The 19679-nt window shown below is 52.8% G+C and overlaps 1 protein-coding gene across 6 annotated transcripts in view; it reads left to right on the top strand.

Annotated features, from left to right (window-relative positions):
- The window catches only part of RANBP3 (RAN binding protein 3), a 61640-nt gene that overhangs the window by 28975 nt on the left and 12986 nt on the right, over positions 1-19679 (top strand). For 3 of the 6 annotated variants that reach the window (XM_032169398.2, XM_032169401.2, XM_058425120.1), the window contains 5 exons: positions 7793-7829; positions 7921-8007; positions 16068-16133; positions 17009-17101; positions 18022-18134. In XM_032169398.2, the coding sequence (XP_032025289.1) occupies positions 7793-7829; positions 7921-8007; positions 16068-16133; positions 17009-17101; positions 18022-18134 (396 nt within the window). Of the gene's footprint in view, positions 1-7792; positions 7830-7920; positions 8008-16067; positions 16134-17008; positions 17102-18021; positions 18150-19679 lie in introns of all 6 variants that reach the window. The other 3 variants (XM_032169397.2, XM_032169400.2, XM_058425119.1) reach the window with 1 other exon arrangement.

Here is a 19679-nt window from a genome sequence, read left to right as displayed (position 1 = left end):
GTAAATGTTCCAATGTAGCGCTGGTGGCCATGCGCATAACATGCACCTTGTAGTTTTAGCACTCGTAACTTTTGGACACCCACTTTCAGGAGCCCCAGGAGAGCCATTGTCAAGCCCCTTGTGACAGCTCTGAGCCAGCCAGGGCTCTTCCCTCAGGCTGTCTGCAGAGAACACCCTGACTGGTTGCTAAGGACTCCTGTTAATTGACTTTCTCTACTAATCGGGGCTGCTCAGAGCAAAATAAACTTTATTTTAGGTTAGTTAGGCCATAGATCAAGTCAGATGGAACCCGATGCCAACCGCTTCTTGGCCTGAGACTTTTTTGTGTGTGTGAACTCAGACTGTTTTTGTTTGCATCAGAAGAAATTTGGGTCTCACTCTGTATCACACTGGTGTTCAGGAAACCACCCCCATGTTACCCGGCAGGTCTCATCCATCACGTCTAGTCTATTCACTTTATTCCATGGTCTCTGGGGGGAATATAAAGCTGAGAGTTCTTGATAGTAAATAGTGGTGCGCCGAATTGTTACTTGTAAAGGGCCCTTATCATCTTTCAGTCTCGTCAGAACCCTGGCCATGGAAGAGTCAGTACCAGGAAAAAGTCTCTATATATCAGACTTCCTGGCTTTCAGAAGACAGTCTGAAGAAGACCAAACCACATCCCGATTAAGTTCTCTGATGCGGAGAAAGCAGGCAGCTCTGGGCACTCACTCCGAGCCTGGTGGAATTGTACTGGGCTGAAGCTCCCTGCCAAGGACCTGCCGAGCTTCAGATATGTTTATTAGACCCACCAGGGAGCTTAAGGAGGTTCTGGAATGAATCCCTCTGGCCAGACAGCTTCCCCCACCTTCTAGCCCCTGCACAGGATTTGACCCTCAGCACCCCTCAACATTCAGACCTTTGGAAGCTGCCTCTCACTTGCTTTTCTCAGGGCCTGCCCTTTTGACAAGAATTTCTGAGCTGGTTGCCTCTGCCACAGAATAAAAAGCATTGAACTGGCCCATCATTTATTTTGTATCCCAGGCATCCAGCCATGACCAACTAGGTTTTCTAACTTGCCAGACTCACTGAGGCACTGGTATGCCGCTTGGTTGCCACAATTTTCTAGGGGGAATTTATCTTTTTTTTTTTTTTTTTTGACATGGAGTCTCACTCTCACCCAGACTGGAGTGCAGTGGCCCGATCTCAGCTCACTGCAAGCTCCGCCTCCCGGGGTTCATGCCGTTCTCCTGCCTCAGCCTCCTGAGTAGCTGGGACTACAGGCGCCCGCCACCACGCCCAGCTAATTTTTTTTGTATTTTTGGAAGTGACAGGGTTTCACCGTGTTAGCCAGGATGGTCTCGATCTCCTGACCTTGTGATCCGCCGACCTCGGCCTCCCAAAGTGCTGGGATTACAGGCGTGAGCCACCACACCCAGCCATCTAGAGGGAATTTTTCTGACATGGCCTTGCTTTCTGGCCTTTCCTAGGGGATCAGGTAGACAGTGCCATTCCTTCCTGCTTCTTCCTTGTCTTTGTGTCAGTGGAGTCGGCTTCTGAAAGCTTTGTCCCTTTCCCTGGGCCGCCTTGGCACCTCTGTCCTCCTTGAGGCCACACCAGGCTGTCTGACAAGACCTGTGTTTTTTGGACAGGGCAATTCTTAATAAATGTGACAACCGTGATTTTCACTGTTTCATTCCTTATGCAAAGAACAAACTTCCCACCCCTGCATTCCCATTCCAGATGGGATGTGCCCCCCTGTCTTGTATTTAGTGACAGGGACTCATGCGCCTCACAGAATTGAGCTACTTCCCGCAAGCTCCCTATGGCTCCTGGTGGGGAGCTTGCTGCGCCGCCAGCCCCCACCCCGCCGGCAGGGACACGGGGCACATGATCAGCACTCACCGTGCTTGCTCCCGACCAGCCTGCAGCCCAAGCCGCGGGAGGGCTGCTTCACCTTTTCTGAGCCTGCTCCATTCGCTCCTGCTGTCCCAATGCCAGAGAGAGAAGTCAGAGGGCCCTCTGGTCTTCTTTCTCTTCTGCTTCCTTATTATTACTCTGGGATGTTGTCATCGTGGCGTTGAAATGGATGCTGACCCAGCATTCCCAGGTGTCATCCTGAAGCCCTGCGCCTCGAAGCAGTGGAGTCTCGTTTGGGAAAAGCGGAGGAGGAGAAGGAAATGGGGCTCTCATATCCTGCTTCTGTCCTCTCTCCTTACCATTAAGCTCGAGTCTTCAGAGCTTGCTCTTTTTGTTGTGTTTTTTTTCTTTTTTCTTTTCCTTTTTTTTTTTTTTTTTTTGAGACAGAGTCTCACTCTGTTGCCCAGGCTGAAGTGCAGTGGCGCCATCTCAGCTCACTGCAAGCTCCGCCTCCTGGGTTCAAGCGGTTCTCCTGACTCAGCCTCCCGAGTAGCTGAGATTACAGGCATGCACCACCATGCCTGGCTAATTTTTGTATTTTTAGCAGAGACAGGGTTTCTCCATGTTGGCCAGGCTGGTCTCGAACCCCTGACCTCAGGTGATCCACCCGCCTAGGCCTCCCAAAGTGTTGGGATTACAGGCGTGAGCCACCGTGCCCGTCCTGGAGCTTGCTCTTAAGATCCTCCTGAGCTCTGGTTGCAGACCTCTGGGGGCTGACCCTGAGTGTGTCCCAGGCATTGTTTGGGACCAACCCCTGAGGACCTACTGCCTTGTTTGGGGGGAGGGGTGGCCCCAGACTGCCTTGACACCAAACAGGTCCAGACTCCTGGGCTGCTGAGTCCAGGAAATGGAAAATGTGGAGCTGGCATTGGCTGTGTGCGGGGCTGGGTGGCTTAAAGGAGGTTCCTTCACCCCAAACCTTTTCCTGCTTTGGAAAAGGCAGCACAAGCCAGCTGGACAGCAAGTTCCAATGTCTCCTGAGAGGAGAGGCCCTCCATCCCAGCAAGGTGCAGGGTTTGGAGGCCTGGACGGGGCAGAGGGCAGGCGGTGCCTCACATGGCCAGCGGGTTAGGATTCTAGAAGAGCTCTGTCCACAGGCACGCGTTCTGTCTTCTTGCTTCCCTCCGCTGGGTCTTAGTGGAGAGTTGCTGGCAGGAGGTTCCCCCATCAGTATCTTCCTGTGTTGTTCCTTCCCAGGCCTTGGCTTCCGAGCCTTTCCAGGACAAAGAGGCCCCCCCACTTTGCTGCAGGCAGGTTCTTAGAAGATATTTGGGGCACGGATTTGAGGGTCTCCTGAGGTCAGGGGTCAGGCAGCATCTGAATCTTGTCTGCCTAGGCACCCATTCTTCTCAAGGTCACTGAAGGGGACATGGTGGAGGACACGGACTCCACCCATGCAGCAGGTCCTCAGCAAGCGCCCTCTGTGCAGGTGTCCCGGGTGTCTCCTGATTGAACTGTGTTGTAGGAGACACCTCTGAGATCATTTCCGTCTGTGATAGAACAAAACAGGGTAGCTCCCGAGAGGGGATGGGGTAGGGAGTGAGCACGAGCTTACCCTAGAGGTGGTGCTCACAGCATCTCAGACATGCAGGGACCTGGAGGTAGGGCGCCCATGGAGAAGCAGCACTCAGTGAGGCAGGAGCAGCCAACATGTTCAGAAAACAGGAGGCCACATGGCCAGAGCCTGGTGGCAGAGGGGACCCTGTGCCTGAGGAGGCCACCAAAGCAGGAGGGAAAGGTACGTTCTTGGGGGGCTAGAGCTAACGGGACTTGCTGGCAGGTTGGAGGTGGTGGGTGAAGGGGAGGACAAGTCCAGAATGCCTGGGGGCACCACAGTGTTCCCGGGGCTGCTCCTAGAGCTACAGGTAGACCCCAAGAGACTGTTGGGAGCCCCGGAGCCACACTCTTGACCTGGACATGCTGCTCTGGGGAGAGCATCCATGGCATCCACGATCCCTGAGAGGCATGGGGTATCGTGAAAAGAGCCCCCAAAATACTCAAAGCAAAAACGGACAGAACTGAAGGGAAAAATAGTCGAGTCAACTGTAAGAGTTGGAGGCTTCAGTACTGCACTTTGAGTAATGGATAGAACATCTAGACAAGATCAGTAAGGAAACAGGACTTCAGCAACACAAAAACCAACCAGACCTAACAGACATACAGGACACCCCACCCAAACAGCGGGGTGCACGGCCTTCTCAAGTGCACATGGAAAATTCTCCATGGGAAGCCATTTGTTGGGTCACCAAACACATCTCAAATTTCAAAGGATTGAAATATGGAGTATGTGCTCCAACCACAAGGATATAAAATTGGAAATCAAAAACAAGGAAACTAGGAAACTGACACGTGGAAATTAACCTAGATAACCACTGAGCCAGAGAGTTAGGTGTGGAGGTGGCAGGAGAAACATCCCATGCAGGGGTGAGGAGACATGAGGGAGCTCGGGGACCAGCTCCCTCCGTAAGGCCAGACTCAGGTCTTCGGCTTCTCCATGGCCTGCAGGGGGCCTGGGACGCAGTGTCTTTTGTTGAACAAATGCTAAACGGGCTTCTACCGTGAGGTCCAGTTCCTTCCTAAGTCTAGTGGAGTCCTTGACACAACTCCCAGGATCAGAATAAGCCACAGAGAAAGAGTATGAGGGGCCTGGAGGTCATCTCACCAAGGGGTTCATTCTTGCCTGAGGGAAAAGGACATCACTGGATGAGACAGCAGGTCGTCTACAGAGGCCAGAGAGGGTATGGCCGTCTCCTGGTCCCAGAAGTCATTTAGGAAGGGACAGATCCCCCAGGACCAGGGAGGACACCGTGTAAGGGTTTTGGTACAGTTGAAATGCTCGTTGGATTAAAAGGGGAGAGAAAAGTCTAGAGCCACAGGATAGGACTTGGGGGCGGGGATGTCCTGGACCTGCTGTTAGGAATGGATAGGAGGACTGGTGAGGCCAGGGAAGCCAGAGGTGAGTCGAGCAGTGCAGTGTCCGAGGAGATCGGGCTGTGCAGAGGCAGCTGGCCTCAGACAGGGACCTGCACAGATCGTTTGGAGGCCAAAGCCAGCCTACAGGGCTCTGAAGGGCATGGGTTACCCAGAGGGCAAGGAGGCTGTGTCAGGTGTCGTTTCTCACAGCTGCCTGTGCTGGGAGGCTGATGTAAGGACCCGTCGAGGGCAGTAGCTGCCCCAGGCATGAGATGCCCAGGCTTGGCTGGATGAGCAAAGGTTTTGGCTGCCCAGGTGGGCAGATGCTGCTGCTCTGTGTTTCTGTCACCTTTGCTAAGTATGAGGGTGAGCGATAGCTGGAGCCTGTACCCACCCCACAGGTGTCACCCAAGAAAAGGGATGACAAGGTGATGATGACAGCTCAGCACTATCAGATGCAACCCCAGGCTCTGGCATTTCTAGAAAGGTTCCCAGTCCAGGTCCCTCGCCTCCTGGCTGCACCCAGGACTCACTCCACACCCCTGACTACCCATTCATGCCTGCCTTGAGCTCTAAGACTCACTCCACAGCCCTGACTACCCGTTCATGCCTGCCTTGAGCTCTAAAGCCCTGCCCCCAGCGTAGCCTCGGGGTTTTACATGGGTTGGGAGTTTGGTCTCATGAGGTGTGGGTCACGAGCATTGTAATCATCTGCTCCCAGCATGCAGGGCACCGGGCTGAGCACCTTACCTGCCCTGCCTGTCACCTCACGCATCCCTGTTTTCCAGGTTTCCATTTCCTAGAAAATGGCAGAGCCGGAATAAACTGACAGTTCTTCCGGCCTTCAAGAGGCAGCAGGGACCAAGCAGCCTCTGCACCCCTCGTGCTGTTGTCCTGGCCGGAGTTGGTACTGACTCTAGGGCCAGGCTGCTTGATGGCATTGCGTTTTGAATTCAGTGGTACTTCACAATTGCCCCAGTGACTAATAGAACCCACTGTTGTGTTACAAGGATTTTGTGTTTCCCACACACTTTGATGATGTCATCTCGTGGGGATAGTGATAATCAGCCCTCACTCATACAGTCCCCTGGGAGCATTTCCAAAGCCGTCTCAGAACACGGGCCTAAAGCAAGAAGCTCAGGCTTGCTTTTCCCACACAAACCCATGCTGTCAGCTCACACGGGAGGAGAAAGTCCAGGGTAGCTTTTTTTCTGACCGTCGTGAACGAGCTATGTGACTTCAAGTCAACTTCCTCCCTTCCCTGGGCTCTCACTGCCACACGCTCCAGTCCTGGGCCTGTAAGCTAAGATGATGTTTACATTTTTAAAGGATTATAAAAGCAAAAACAAGAATATATGACAGAGACCAAATGTGGCCCACAAAGCCAGCAGTACCGACAGTCTGGCCCTTTATGGGAAAATGCACTGCCCCGACTTGAGGGGGGTCTCCCTTGGCTCCTGTGCTCCTCGGTTTTATTTATTGCAGTTTGCTTTCCCAGGCACTCTGCAGTTTGCAAAGCACTTTCACATGCATTACCTCCCGTACGCCCCAGCAGCTCATTGAGGCAGGCGGGCCTCACTTGGCTAAATTTGACCTCTGAGGAGCATTTTTGAAAATAAGAAAATTGGCTTTTCTCCTTGCTCTTGCAGGGAGCACACCAGGAGGAGCGGCCCTCACTCATCGGTGCGCTTTGGGCTGCTAAATTCTGAGACAGGACATAAATGAGGGATTGTGTTGGGGGAGAGGATAAACACTACTCATTTTAAATTTTGAGTTTGTTTTGATTTGTTTTGTTTTTTGAGATGAGATGTGTCCTTCAGGCTGGAGTGCAGTGGCATGGTCATAGCTCACTGCAGCCTCAGACCCCTGGGCTCAAGTGATCCTCCTGCCTCAGCCTCCCAGGGAGCTGGGGCTGCAAGCATTCACCCCCGTGCCCAGCTGATTTTTTGTGGTTGGGTTTTTTATAAAGACAGAGTCTCACCATGTTTCCCAGGCTGGTCTCAAACTCCTGGGCTCAAGCGATCTTTCTGCCTCAGCCTCCCAAAGTGCTGGGATTACAGGCATGAGCCACTGCACCCAGCCCATTTTAAGTCTTTTTTTTTTTTTTTTTTTTTGAGACAGAGTCTCACTGTGTCGCCCAGGCTGGAGTGCGGTGGCATGATCTCGGCTCACTGCAATCTCTGCCTCCCGGGCTCAAGCAATTCTTGTGCCTCAGCCTGTAGCTGAGATTACAGGCGTGCGCCACCACGCCCAGCTACTTTTTTTTTTGTATTTTTAGTAGAGAGAGGGTTTCACCATGTTGGTCAGGCTGGTCGTGAACCCATTTTAAGTCTTGGTTGCTAGTTGTTCACACTCTAAAGCTAAAGTTTGTGGAATAGGGAATTCTTCAGGCCCCTTCCTTCAGCCTGTGACTGGGCCTTGTCTTTGATGGTTCTGTTCTAAAAGCTTTGCAAGTGGGCTTTGGCCCAAAACATCCAAGCTCTTGCTTGCTCTGGGAATAACAGCCCACCCTGAGACAAGGATGTGCATGGTAGAATGTTCCAGGGCAAGGAAGGGAAAACCGCTCCTATCCAGTGTGACGCGACCGTTTTACACAAGTCCGCTGCCCTCGGGTGGAGAGGGTTGCTTTTCAGCTCTTGGCAGGATGAACGGGGGCCAGATGAGGTTCGGCTGTGTTTGAGTTTGGGGGTGGCAGGCCAGTTAGCGTAACCTGTGGAGAAACAAGAAACTAATCCGGGTGCTGTGGCTGCTTTCCCAGCCACTGAGAGAATTCTTTGGCACGTGTTTGTGAAGCTGGGTGCAGAGGTTCATCGGGGGGATTTTTGAGCTTTAGGCTGAAATCCTGGCTCTCATTCGGGTGCTGGGCTCTGGGAGTTAGCTGCCCGTGGTGCATGTTGGGATATTTGTTACGGAGCTGAGAGTTGCTCGGCTGCCATGAGCCTGATGCCCTCTGACCCCGGCTGTGTGCTCCTTGTTTCAGAGGTCAGCTGGCGGCTCCAGTCCTGAAGGCGGAGAAGGTAAGGAGCTCTCTAACACCTTTGACCATCTTCAGTTTTAAAGACAGAAGCAACCTGATTTTTCTCCTCCTCTTCTCATCATTTTCTGTAGATTCTGACAGAGAAGATGGAAATTACTGCCCTCCTGTCAAGCGAGAAAGAACGTCCTCTTTAACCCAGTTCCCACCCTCACAGTCAGGTAAAATATGCAAACTTACCGAATGGTGAAAGCGTTTATGCTTACAAACCTGCCATTCCCCTCAGTGCCGCGCATCGTCTCCTGTGTCCTTCCTGCCCAGCTCTGGTTAGAGTCGATCTGAGGCTCGGGCGGTCAGGAGTGAGGTGAGAGCTTGCCCAGAGTGCAGCACCAGGGGTCCTCGTCTAGAATCAGTGACACTGGTGGCATGGTGAGACTTGGTGGCCTGAGGAAGACTGTGAAGAGATCGTCCCTCTGAAATGGAGGAAAGGGGTTGACTGCTGAGAGCCCTGTTGGGGCCTCTGCCTGTTAATTACATCTCCTCTTTCCAAGGCTGGGCACAGACTAGGGGTTTAGGGGTGGGGTGTTCTCTTGACCCCTCAGCTGCACGCCCAGTGCGGGCAGTCCAGTGCAGTAGCCCAGACACGCACATGCATGTACACACAAGCATGCACACACACGGTAACCAGCAAGCCAGGAGGCCCCAGCAGAGGCCTGTGTGTGATGCTGTGAACTCCCAGAGGAGAGGAGCTTGCGGGGGCCTAGGAGGGTGGGCCAGGCTCGAACTGTGGAGCAGGGCAGGCTAAAGGGCTTGAAGGCCCTGGACGTGAGGCCTGGTCTGAACACAGGCATGGAGGTCGGCCTGGGGACTCATGCAGGCTGGTACAGGAGAGAGGTTCCTGAGGCAGATAATGCCATCAGCACTACTTAATGTGACACTCAGAAAGCCCGGCCTCCTGCCATGGGCACAACTCTGCAGATTTGAGGGTAATTGCCACCGCAGGGCTATTCTCTCGTCCCCGTCTTGACTTCCCACTCTGGCATTGTCTCGTGGCCTCTGTCTTAGCTGTCTGTAGCGCCAACTTGGACATACGTGAGTGTTTAGACAGGTTCTCCGGTTACCCAACTGAAATCCATTCCTGGAAAGTTCATGTAAATCATTTTACAGTCCTGAACCTTCAGGATGTTAAGTTGTTTCTGCTTACAGAAGTCACCCATGCGTTACAGGAACACACAGCGTAGGAAGCCAGGGTCCTTCCCAAGTCACCCCTCCACACCCTTGTTTTCATGCCCTTTTCTCATCACGTTGGTTTTGGACAGGGCCGCGTCTTTTTGCACAGCTGCATTAGGTTTTCCAGTGCTATTACACAGTCATCTGCTGACCGGATATTGCAGAACTGTCCAGATGGCTTGCAGTCCAGGATGCAGTTGACATCCTTTATTTAAGGATCTTTGCGCCCATGGATAGGTGTTCTGTGGAATGAGGGAGCTCCGCTTCCTGGTCATTGATTTTATTCCTTCCCACTCACTGCCCACTGCTGAACCATGCTTGCTGCATCGAAAACTAGCATAGAGAAGAAGAGGTGTTTGGGCTGTGAATGTAGGCTAAAGAGGCGAGGGACAACCATTCTTCTCCCCTGGCCCTCTTCAAATCACCTCCCATCCAGCGCAGCAGCCCCCAAGAGACACTCAGCTCTCCAGGGTAACTGGAGGCATGAGGGGCACCAATAATTTGAACTGTGTTGTCTTTGGTTCCATTCTGCGTAGAGTGAGTTCTTCCCCTACGAATTCCACTTCATTTGTGGAAACCTGTTGGCCGGCCCACACCCTGGGAAGCAGTTGCCTTGGTGAAGGAAGATCTTAGATGGGGGAGGGGGAACCCCGTGGGCAAGCCTTGACAGGTGAGAAGGAGTCAGGGCCTCCAATGTGGCCTGGAGCATCCGGCACCTCCCCTGCCAGCTGCCCCTGCAGGGGTGCAGGGACAGGGGGTGCCCCCAGTTGACCAGAGTTGACTGTAGTCATCAGACAGATGAAGGCCGTCGGGCTGGAGAGCCTCGTAGTACTGTAAAGAGTCTTGGGGTTTGCTTTTCTGGGGAAAGACTGAATGCCCTGTTCGCGTGCTGTTCCGTCTCCTCCCGTGGGACATGAGAATCCACCCCTCAGGTGGGAGAGGTGATCTCTGAGGGTCCATCCCACCCATTCATGCTGTTTTTCCTCTTGTTCCCTCCCCTACCTGCACCTCCTTGCCGACAGTTTCAAAAAACAATGTTTTTATGCCATCAAGCTTCTGCGAGCCATCTGCAGGCAATTCCGACTCAGAGCCAGGTGAGCCCCCGCCCCTCTGCCTTCTCGCCCGGCCTAGGGGTTCTCCTGGGAGGAAAAGCAATCGGTGTTGGAAAATCAGATCTTCAGTGGGCATTTAAAGTCAGTTCTTTTTCAGCTGTTAAAATTTTTCCCCCAACTCTTCAGCTCATAGTCTGGGGATCTGGCATCAGATGAGGTTTCATAAGCTCTCATGTTTGTTTCTGCAAGCAGGGCCTGGTTGCATGGAGCTCTAAGTCCTCTAAAAACAACCTGTGAAGAAATGTATCACTCATTTTTCAAAATTTTATACAAGTAATGCATTCATAATTGGGGTTTTTTGGTTTTTTAGACAGACTTTCACTCTTTTTGCCCAGGCTGGAGTGCAGTGGTGTGATCTCAGCTCACTGCAACCTCTGCCTCCCGGGTTCAAGTGATTCTCCTGCCTCAGCTTCCCGAGTAGCTGGGATTACAGGCACATACCACAATGCCGGGGTAATTTTGTATTTTTTTAGTAGAGCCGGGGTTTCACCTGTTGGCCAGGCTGGTCTCGAACTCCTGACCTCAGGTGATGCACCCATCTCGGCCTCCCAAAATACAGGAATTACAGGCATGAGCCACCGCACCTGGCCCATAATTGTTTTTTTCTTTAAAGTAAATCAGAAATATTTCAAGTAAAAAGAATCCCTGCCCCTTCCCCACTCACCCTGCCATCCCAAAGGTAACGCCTGTGAAGTTGGTGAATTTCCAGACCTCTTTTTTGTGTATTAAATTCTCACATTAATTTTGCTTAGACCTACCTAGATAAGTATGTTTAATCACAGCTTCAAAACTTTTTTGTGTGTTTTGGAGATGGAGTTTCGCTCTTGTCCTCCAGGCTGGAGTGCAATGGGGCGATGTTGGCTCACTGCAACCTCCGCCTCCTGGGTTCAAGCAATTCTCCTGCCTCAGCCTCCCAAGTAGCTGGGATTACAGGCATGTGCCACCATGCCCAGCTAATTTTTTGTATTTTTTGTAGAGACAGGGTTTCACCGTATTGGCCAGGCTGGTCTCGAACTCCTGACCTCAAGTGAGCTACCCGCCTCAGCCTCCCAAAGTGCTAGGATTACAAGCATGAGCCACCACATCTGGCCCCCAGCTTTAAAATTTTAAGGAAAGCCACTCCCCCTTTCTGAAGAATATGGAGCCTGCCTTTTTGGTCTTTCACTGGAGAACCAGCTCCAAGGTTTCCCGAAAGTTTCTCCCACGCGGCTGAAATTCCTCATAAAAGATTTAACAAGCGAGTTTAACAACCTGAATTCTGTAACCCAACCTACCATATATAAATTCATTGCCGACTTCAAAAGCATTGTGAGATAAGTTAGCTGCTGGCGTGATGTCCGTGTCGAGGGAAGAGGGGGGTTTTTATAACTCTCAGCGTTGAGCTGATGGCCCCGTTTCAAAGAGACATTTTGACTCTAAAAGCAAACTGTTTTGAGCCGACCGCCTGGTCTCATCATGCAGAGGGGCTTGGTGTTTCCGGGTCCTCAGGAAGGGCACGATGTTGGTTATTCCTGGGGTGTCGCTTAGCAGGTGGTGGTTGGATGGGGGCGCAGAACCTGCCTCACCACGGCAGGTTCTGCTTTAGGTGATCAGTTACTGAAGCCATGTATCTGGACCCATTTGTGCTGCTGAGCTCTGTTACAAATCTCATGATCGCTTCTGAGGTCTGTGAGCGACGGCCTCCCTCCTGTCTCTCTCCCCACAGACCTTTCCCCTCCAGCCTCAGGAGTAGGGCAGCTGTTTCGCAGGCCCCGACGTGGCATGGTTTGAAGCCCCAGTGCCCTAACGCATGAAAAGGCAGTCATATTAGCCACACATCAGTTCCGCAAAGCCAACGTCACATCCTTGTCTGCCTACCTTCTGCTTTTTAGCTTTAATTTTGAAAAGCTTTAACACTTAACAGAAGAATTTCTCTGTCCCTTATGTCTGGAGACCCCATTTAGCTTTCTCCAGTCAGCTCCATGAGTCCATTAGAAAAGACTCAGGCCCTGGTCCTACCTCACATACCTCCACTTTCATTGGGAACGGATCTTCAGGCTTCCCTTGACTTTCATGACCTCGAGGATTACAGGTCAGCTGTTGGGTAGAAGTGTCTCAGTTGGGGCCTGTCCAGTATGTCCTGGTGGTGAGACCCAGGTGTGGCATCTTGGATGAGAACGTCACAGAAGCCATGCACAGTACTCACTTGTCCCCTTACTAGCACGGGGTAGCTGTGCTCCTCGATCAGGGTGCTGTCTGCCAGGTTTCGCCACTGTAAAGCTACTTTCCCCTTTGTGCTGGATGGTTTCTGAGAGACACTTTAGACTCTGGGACTGTGTGTACCTCGTCACACTCCTGCCCTCCAGTGCTCACGCCTAGTGATGTTTTTGGAGTGATGTTTCCCGCTGACGACTGCCCCGTGGGATTCTCTTCCCTTTTGAGACAGAGTCTTGCTCTGTTGCCCAGGCTGGAGAGCAGTGGCACAATCTCAGCTCACTGCACCCTCTGCCTCCTGAGTTCAAGAGATTCTCAAGCCTCAGCCTCTCAAGTAGCTGGGATTACAGGCACGCACCACCCGTGGGATTCTCTGAGCACCATCCCTGCCGCGTTGATTAGTGGTGTTCACTGGAAGGAGGAGCTTGCCCTTCTCCCCACATGCTTGTTCCTTGATTGATTGTGTCAACATGGACAGGTGAGCTTCTGTTGGCATCAGTGGGTGACTATCTGTGGTTACTGGTTTTTATTTAATGTTTAGGTTGTCCCAGATTCGGCCAGTGGAAGCCCTGTCAGGCAGGTCCCCATTGTTCATTTGAGCACTTCCCTTACTTTGTCACAACAAGAGCCTCCTGGCTCAGCTTGTTTTCTCATCCCAGCCCTGGAATCTGCATTTCTCAGAGGCACGCTGGTTCTTCAGAGAACATGGTCTTTAGAAACCAAGGTCTGAAATCACTCCGTGCGGTACTGCGATCTCACTGCCTCAGGTGTAGCCCTGCTCCCGGTCCTCCGCAGACGGAGCTGGGGACACACACATCTTTGTCCACATGATGTCTTACTCTCTGCCTGCCTGCCTGCATGTGGAGATGACGCCAGGGGCACGTGGGTGCCTCCCTTGGTATATTCCGCCCCTCTTCTGGCACTAAGAAACCGGCGCCCTCTGTCCTCTGTGCATCAGGCATCACTCCCTGCCCACTGCATGGCTGAGCCTCCTCCCCACCCTGCAGCAGCGCCGTCCACACACAGACCCCAGCTCCAGCCAGGCTGCCTTCTCAGCATCTGATGCACACAGTCTCATTCCCATCCCTTCCCTGGTTAAATCGGGGCTCCCTGGGGGACAAGCATGGCTTCCCACAGACATCACTTGGGGCTCTCTGAGGCAGGCGAAAAGCACCCTCAGACAGGGAGCCTGCCGGCTTCCCAGGAGGGCAAAGGCTGCCAGCGGGAGGGGTCCTCTTCCTCTCTGGAGTGATGCGCGTCCCTCAGAGACTGGTGCAGCATCCTCTACAGGCCCACACCCCCTTGGGTATGCGGCGGGCGTCGGGCTCTGGCCATGATTCAGCAACTTGTGTTGCGACCTGTGTTGCAGAAGAAAGTTTCTGGAAGGAATGAGAAGAAACCACCCTTGTTTTCATGGAGCAGGGCCTGTGACAGGGACCTCCAGAGTTTGGCTGCCCCTGGAGCGCACCTTGTCTGTCTGCAGCTCTGGAGAGGGCCACGCTCTGGGCCTAGCACTAGTGGCAGGTTGGTGGCAGAGATTATCCAAGTCTCCCACTTCCTCCTGGCAGCTTGGGCCAGCCCCCAGGCTCCTCTCAGCGTTAGCGCCAGCTCTGCATGGAGCAGTGTGGAAGGGCAGTAGTCAGTCTGTGGCCAAAACATCAGCGTGGAGAGCCAGCTTGAAGAGCCTGCTAAAAACTGTCTAAATTGTGAATTTGACCTTTTAAAAACGTATCTAAATTGCCAGTCTTCTCCTGCATAGCTCCGTGCTTTGGAAATGTAATTGAGTGTTTCCTTCGGAAAAGGAACATCTGGCGGCTCACTCCGGTATCCTGCAGGATCTGGCTCTCCTGAGTTTGTTTTTTATGACCAGTCTGTTACAGGAGAGGCACCAGCTCTGCTAACACAGGCTGCCAGAAGCCCCTGGGGCTCGACTGCCTCATACAACTATTATAGTAAGAAGGGTTGCTGCAATCCTCTTGCTGCCCAGGCACAGCGGCGCCTCCGGGACACAGTGGGAGAGAGGTCTTCCTTGGCCTGCTGAATCTTGATTTGATTTTGAGTCTGAAAATTTGAGCTGACAAGGTGTTTTGGGTTTTGTCGTCATCGTTTTAGTGTACAATTGAGTGGTTTTAGTACATCCACAGAGTTGTGCGAGCATCACGTGATTAATTTTAGAACATTTCCACCATCCCAAAAAGAAACCTCATCCCCTAAGGTGGTGAGACCTGCCCCCAGGTGGTCACAGCCTGCCCCCAACTTGAGCCCTGGTAACCACTCAGCTCCTTTCTGCTTAGTCTGGCATTTCACAGAAATGCAATCAGACAGCATGTGGGGGTGTCTTTCTATTGATTTACACCTTTAATTTCTTCCAACAATGTTTTTGTTTTGTTTGAGACAAGGTCTCACTCTGTCGCCCAGGCTGGAGTGCAGTGGTACGGTCGTAACTCACTGTAACCTCAAGCTCCCAGGCTCAAGTGATCTTCCCACCTCTGCCTCCTGAGTAGCTGGGACTACAGGCATGTACCACCATGCCTGGCTAAGTTTTTAATTTTTTGTAGAGTTAGGGTCTTGCAGTGTTGCCCAGGCTGATCTCAAACTCTTGGGCTCATGCAGTCCTCCTGCCTCAGCCTCCCAAAGCACTGGGATTACAGGCATGAGCAACTGCACCTGGCCCTAACATTGTTTTATAGTTTTATCTTGTGAAATGTATTCCCAAGTATTTTATTCCTTTTGGTTTTATTGTAAATGGAATTATTTTCTCAATTTTGCTTTTGGGTTATTCACTGCTGGTATTAGAAACACAATTGGTTTTTGTATATTGATCTTGTGTCCTGTAGCTTGACAAGGGGGTATAGCTTAGCACAAATGCAGGGCCACCTCCAGGAGCCATAATGCCACAGTCTCTGTGCCTTGCCCAGGAACAGGCTTGCCTGCCTGAGTCACAGGCCTTTTATGACAATCCTTCCTGTTGTGGATCAGACTAGACCACCATCCCCACTCCCTGTATGGGCACAGTTGCCAAGACACACAGATGAAGGGGTCCATGTGGACAGGTGGCTGGGCAAGGCTGGGCTCTCGAGCCATCCCAGGAGCTCCTGGGCATTCACCTTTCCCTCTAATTTTGTGAATTTGTCAGCCCAGACTCCAGCCTAGGGGGAGCTGGCCTCCTCCACGGCGGCCAGAAGTGCTCCCTCACTGAGACAGGGAGCTCTGCAGGCACATCTAGAAAGGGGAGGCAGGCTCACTGTCTGCCACCTTTGACCTTTTCATCACAAAAACCTGTCTCACTTCCCAGACATCTGTAGTGGTGCCAAGGTTCTTCCTGGCCACAGACGCATCCTCTGACAGACAAGCCTTCTAGGAAAGGGAAGTGGGGCCTGGGCGCCTGTGTTCCGTGGCTCCCTGACATTCTCCAGAGCCAGGTACAGGGCCGCTGAGCAGCTCAGCTCCTAAGCCTGCAGCAGGTCATAGGCAGCTGGGAGGGCGGCTGATGTCCCACCTGCCCCCATGGTCAGCAGCTGGCCCAAGGGCCATCGTTCCTCCTGTCCTTGCCTCTCCCCTCCTCCAGGCGCCTTCCAGGCCTGCTGATCGCACGAGACTTCTGTTGTAATTTGGAAATGTTCTCCCTGGTTCTCCAGGCCCGAAGTCACTGAGGCCAAGACCACGGTCCTCTCCTGCCCTTGCCCCCCAGGCCCAGCCCCCCGCCCAGGCAGGCCTGCTGTTGATATTTTGTGTTGTGCTTTTAGAGGAAAGGAGCAGTGGCTTCCGGTTGAAGCCACCAACGCTGATCCACGGCCAAGCCCCCAGTGCAGGTAGGTCGTCTACCTCCCTGGGGCGGGGGGTGGCTTCCTGACGTTTTTCAGACCTCTGCTCGGCCACACCAGCACACTGCGGGCTCAGCCTGCTTTCTAGAAAGATCACTTGTAACCTGACCCACGAGCCCTGGAAAGCTCCTTTAAAGAGAGACTGTCTGAGCTGGGAGGTTGGGACCCCTGACTGTGAGCCTCGTGTGTTCAGAAAAGTGGGCGGTGGTGGCACGGGAGCAGGCTAGGCGGGGTGCATTGGGCGGGCTCCATGCCCAGCAGTAGCCCACCTGGTTCAGCCTGTCTGTCCTTCATGTTCTGGCCCCCACGTACCACAGTGTTCACCCCAGTTAGCAGGGTGGCTGCATTCCAGCGGCGTGCTGCTAGTGAGCCGGCTGCTGTTGAGGCTGCCGGGGATGCTGCACAGGGCAGGGCACATGCAAGGGTCCTTGCCCCATCTGCCTTTGGCAGAGGGACTTCCTCAGCATGGCCGTTTTGAAAAACAGGTGCAAAATGTGCCTGTAGGTGACCCTACACCGAGTCCTGAGCCTCCGGGTAGCTGCCTGTGAATTCACTGCTCTCCCGTCACAGTCTCCACTTGACTGTTGAGTCTGTCGACACCCGGTCACGTTACTGTGCTAACTGGATTAATTCACAGACATCGGTTACTGGGAATTTCACTTAATCACATATAAAAATAACAATAGCCAGATCTGCCTGTCCAGTTGTTAAAAAAAAAAAAGACCTCAAGTTTTTAAAAAAGTGCTTCCCTGCAAAGTCTAGCCTGCAAGGGGCATGAAATGGGTTGCCAGGGGTCAGTCTCTGAAGCACCTGGGGGCAGGCAGTGGTCCATGGGCACTGGGAAGGCCATCTTCTGTTCCTAGGTCTGCCAAGCCAGAAGCCCAAGGAGCAGCAGCGGAGCGTGCTTCGCCCGGCAGTGTTACAAGCTCCGCAGCCAAAGGCGCTGTCCCAGACCGGTAAGAAATGGCAGCCCTGGCGCCCAGGCCCAGACGGCAGGGTAGAGTGTTCCTGAAGTCGCACCCGGGACAGCAGTGTTGCGACAGAGGTGACTGCTGAATGCACCAGAAATACAGAGAGATCAGGGAAGATGATCCTTTAAATCACCCCCCAGCCGTCTGCAGCCCCAAGCCTCCCGAGCCCTGGCAACGGAGGAGTGAGAGGCGGTTCCACAGCTTCCTCACAGCCCTCGGCCGAGTGTGACTGTGTGGGTGAAACCTGCTTTGTTCATTCACTGTCTTCATAAAAGCAGGCCGGCTCCTGGGAATGAGATTTATCCCTGTGTGTTTGCAGATAGAATTTCAGCCTCAGTTTTCACAGGTTATCTTTAAAAAGTTGAAAGGTCATTTTATTTATTTATTTATTTATTTATTTTAGAGATAGGGTCTTGCTCTGTCACCCAGACTGGAGTGCATTGGTGCAATCATAGCTCACTGCAGCCTCGAAGTCCTGGGCTCAAGCGATCCTCCCACCTCAGCCTCCCAAGTAGCTGGGACCACAAGTGTGCACCACCACACCCAGCTAATTTGTTTTATCTTATTTTAGAAACGGGGACTTGCTCTGTTGCCCAGGCTGGTCTCAAACTCCTGGCCCCAAGCAATCTTCCTGCTTCAGCCTCCCAAAGCACTGGGACCACGGGCATGAGCCACAGTGCCCGGCAGGTTTCTCTTTTTTGTTTGTTTCTCTTATTTTTTTTTTTAATCCAAGAATTTTGGCTCTTTGTAGAGATACCAGGTCCTTCCTTAAAAAGGAGACGTGGTGTGGGGCTTTACCATGGGTGGGGCCCTAGACTAGACGTGGCCCAGCCCCTCAGCTACGCGAGTGGGGGTGGGAGGGCCACCAAGCACCTGTGATTCCCCACTCTCCTTCCCTCCCACAGTCCCCAGCAGCGGCACCAACGGGGTCAGCCTCCCAGCAGACTGCATGGGGGCAGTGCCAGCAGCATCCCCCGACACTGCTGCACGGAGAAGTCCTTCCGAAGCTGCTGACGAGGTGTGTGCACTTGAGGTCAGTGGGTCCTGGGGCAGGGAAGCGCTGTGTGCTGGGCCCCTTGGGAGCGGGAGGGCAGCCTTCCCAGCACGCAGTGGAGTCCACGCGCTGTCACCTGTTCCAAGCAGTTTCCATGTGGGCCTACTGTCAGGCTCTCTGGATTTGCTCAGTAGGCTCTGAATAACAGTACCTGACAAACCAGATCTAGATTCCCAAGGGTGGTCTTGCTGGTCAGGCAGAAGAAGAGTGTCTCCCAAGCAATCTCTACCGGAAGGGCCTGTTGCCCAAAGTTCTGCCGGAAGGGCCTGTTACCCAAGGCTGACCGCCATGTGTCTCAAGGGAGTGATCCTTGAGGGAGGACCTGAACCACTGCACTCTGGGGAGTCACTAGGGCCCGAGGAACGGCTGTCACTGATGGGTGTCTTGCAATGTTTAACATGAGAAATGTCTCCCCTCTTTGTGTCCACACCCAAACCACCCCTCAGAGACTCCTATCTGTGTGGTTCCAGTTGAAAATTTTTCCTTGGGAGTCATCTCAGAAATAGTTTGTTTGGGCCGGACACAGTAGCTCACACCTGCAATCTCAGCACTTCGGGAGGCCGAGGCAGGTGGATTGCTTGAGGCCAGGAGTTCAAAACCACCCTGGGCAACATAGCAAGACTCTGTCTCTACAAAAAATACACAGATTAGCCAGGCATGGTAGCATGTACCTGTAGTCCCAGCTACTCAGGATGCTGAGGCTGGAGGATTGCTTGAGCCCGGGTAGGGGAGGCTGCTGTGAGCCGAGGTCGCACCACTGCATTCCAGCCTGGGCGACAGAGCCAGGCCCTGCCTTAAAAAAAAAAAAAAAGAAAGAAATAGTTCCATTTAAGCGGGGGTGTGGATCGGATTATATGGGCCAAAAGCTTTGTGTTTCACAGCCACTGTGAAATAAGGGACGTTGATGAAGAGCCTCCTTTGAAGTTGGCAGAGATGGGTTTGAAGTCAGAGTTGGGGTAACACCATGTGGTATCTTCCGTGTAAAAGCCAGATTGGATCTTTGTGTTTATTTTCCACTCTGTGTCCATGGCCTGCAGTTTTATACCCCCCATCCCCAGTAGATGTTCTGGCTCAAAGGGTGAAAATGGCTGTCCACATCCCCATGCCTTTTTTCAAACGAGTTTGCTGAATTGGAAATAGGGATCATTTCCACTGCATACTGCAGCTTGGAAGCTTTGACTGCTGAGGTCTCCTGAGCAAATCAGGTGTACAGTTCTGAGTTGGAGAAGGACTTAGAAGTGACCCAGTCCATCCCGCCATCTCCCAGTGTCTCTGATTGTCCCCGATGGTGAGCGCACAGGCTGACCTGGCGGCACCCGCTACTGAGAGCTTGTTCCTCACTGGAGAGGCCTTTGCTCTGTCCCATCCCAGGGGACGAAGTCCGTCTTCCTGCCGGTTCCAGCCCCTTCTCAGCAGTGCACACAGCTTGTTCCCAAATCGTTGAGCTCAGAAGTTGTGATGTGCTATCTTCCCTTCAGCAAGCTGGGCAGCCGCAGTAGCTAAAGTTGA

The sequence above is a fragment of the Hylobates moloch genome, unplaced genomic scaffold (genome assembly GCF_009828535.3).
Source record: "Hylobates moloch isolate HMO894 unplaced genomic scaffold, HMol_V3 SCAFFOLD_12, whole genome shotgun sequence".
Taxonomy (NCBI): Eukaryota; Metazoa; Chordata; class Mammalia; order Primates; family Hylobatidae; genus Hylobates; species Hylobates moloch.
This window is presented reverse-complemented; position numbering and strand designations above follow the sequence as displayed.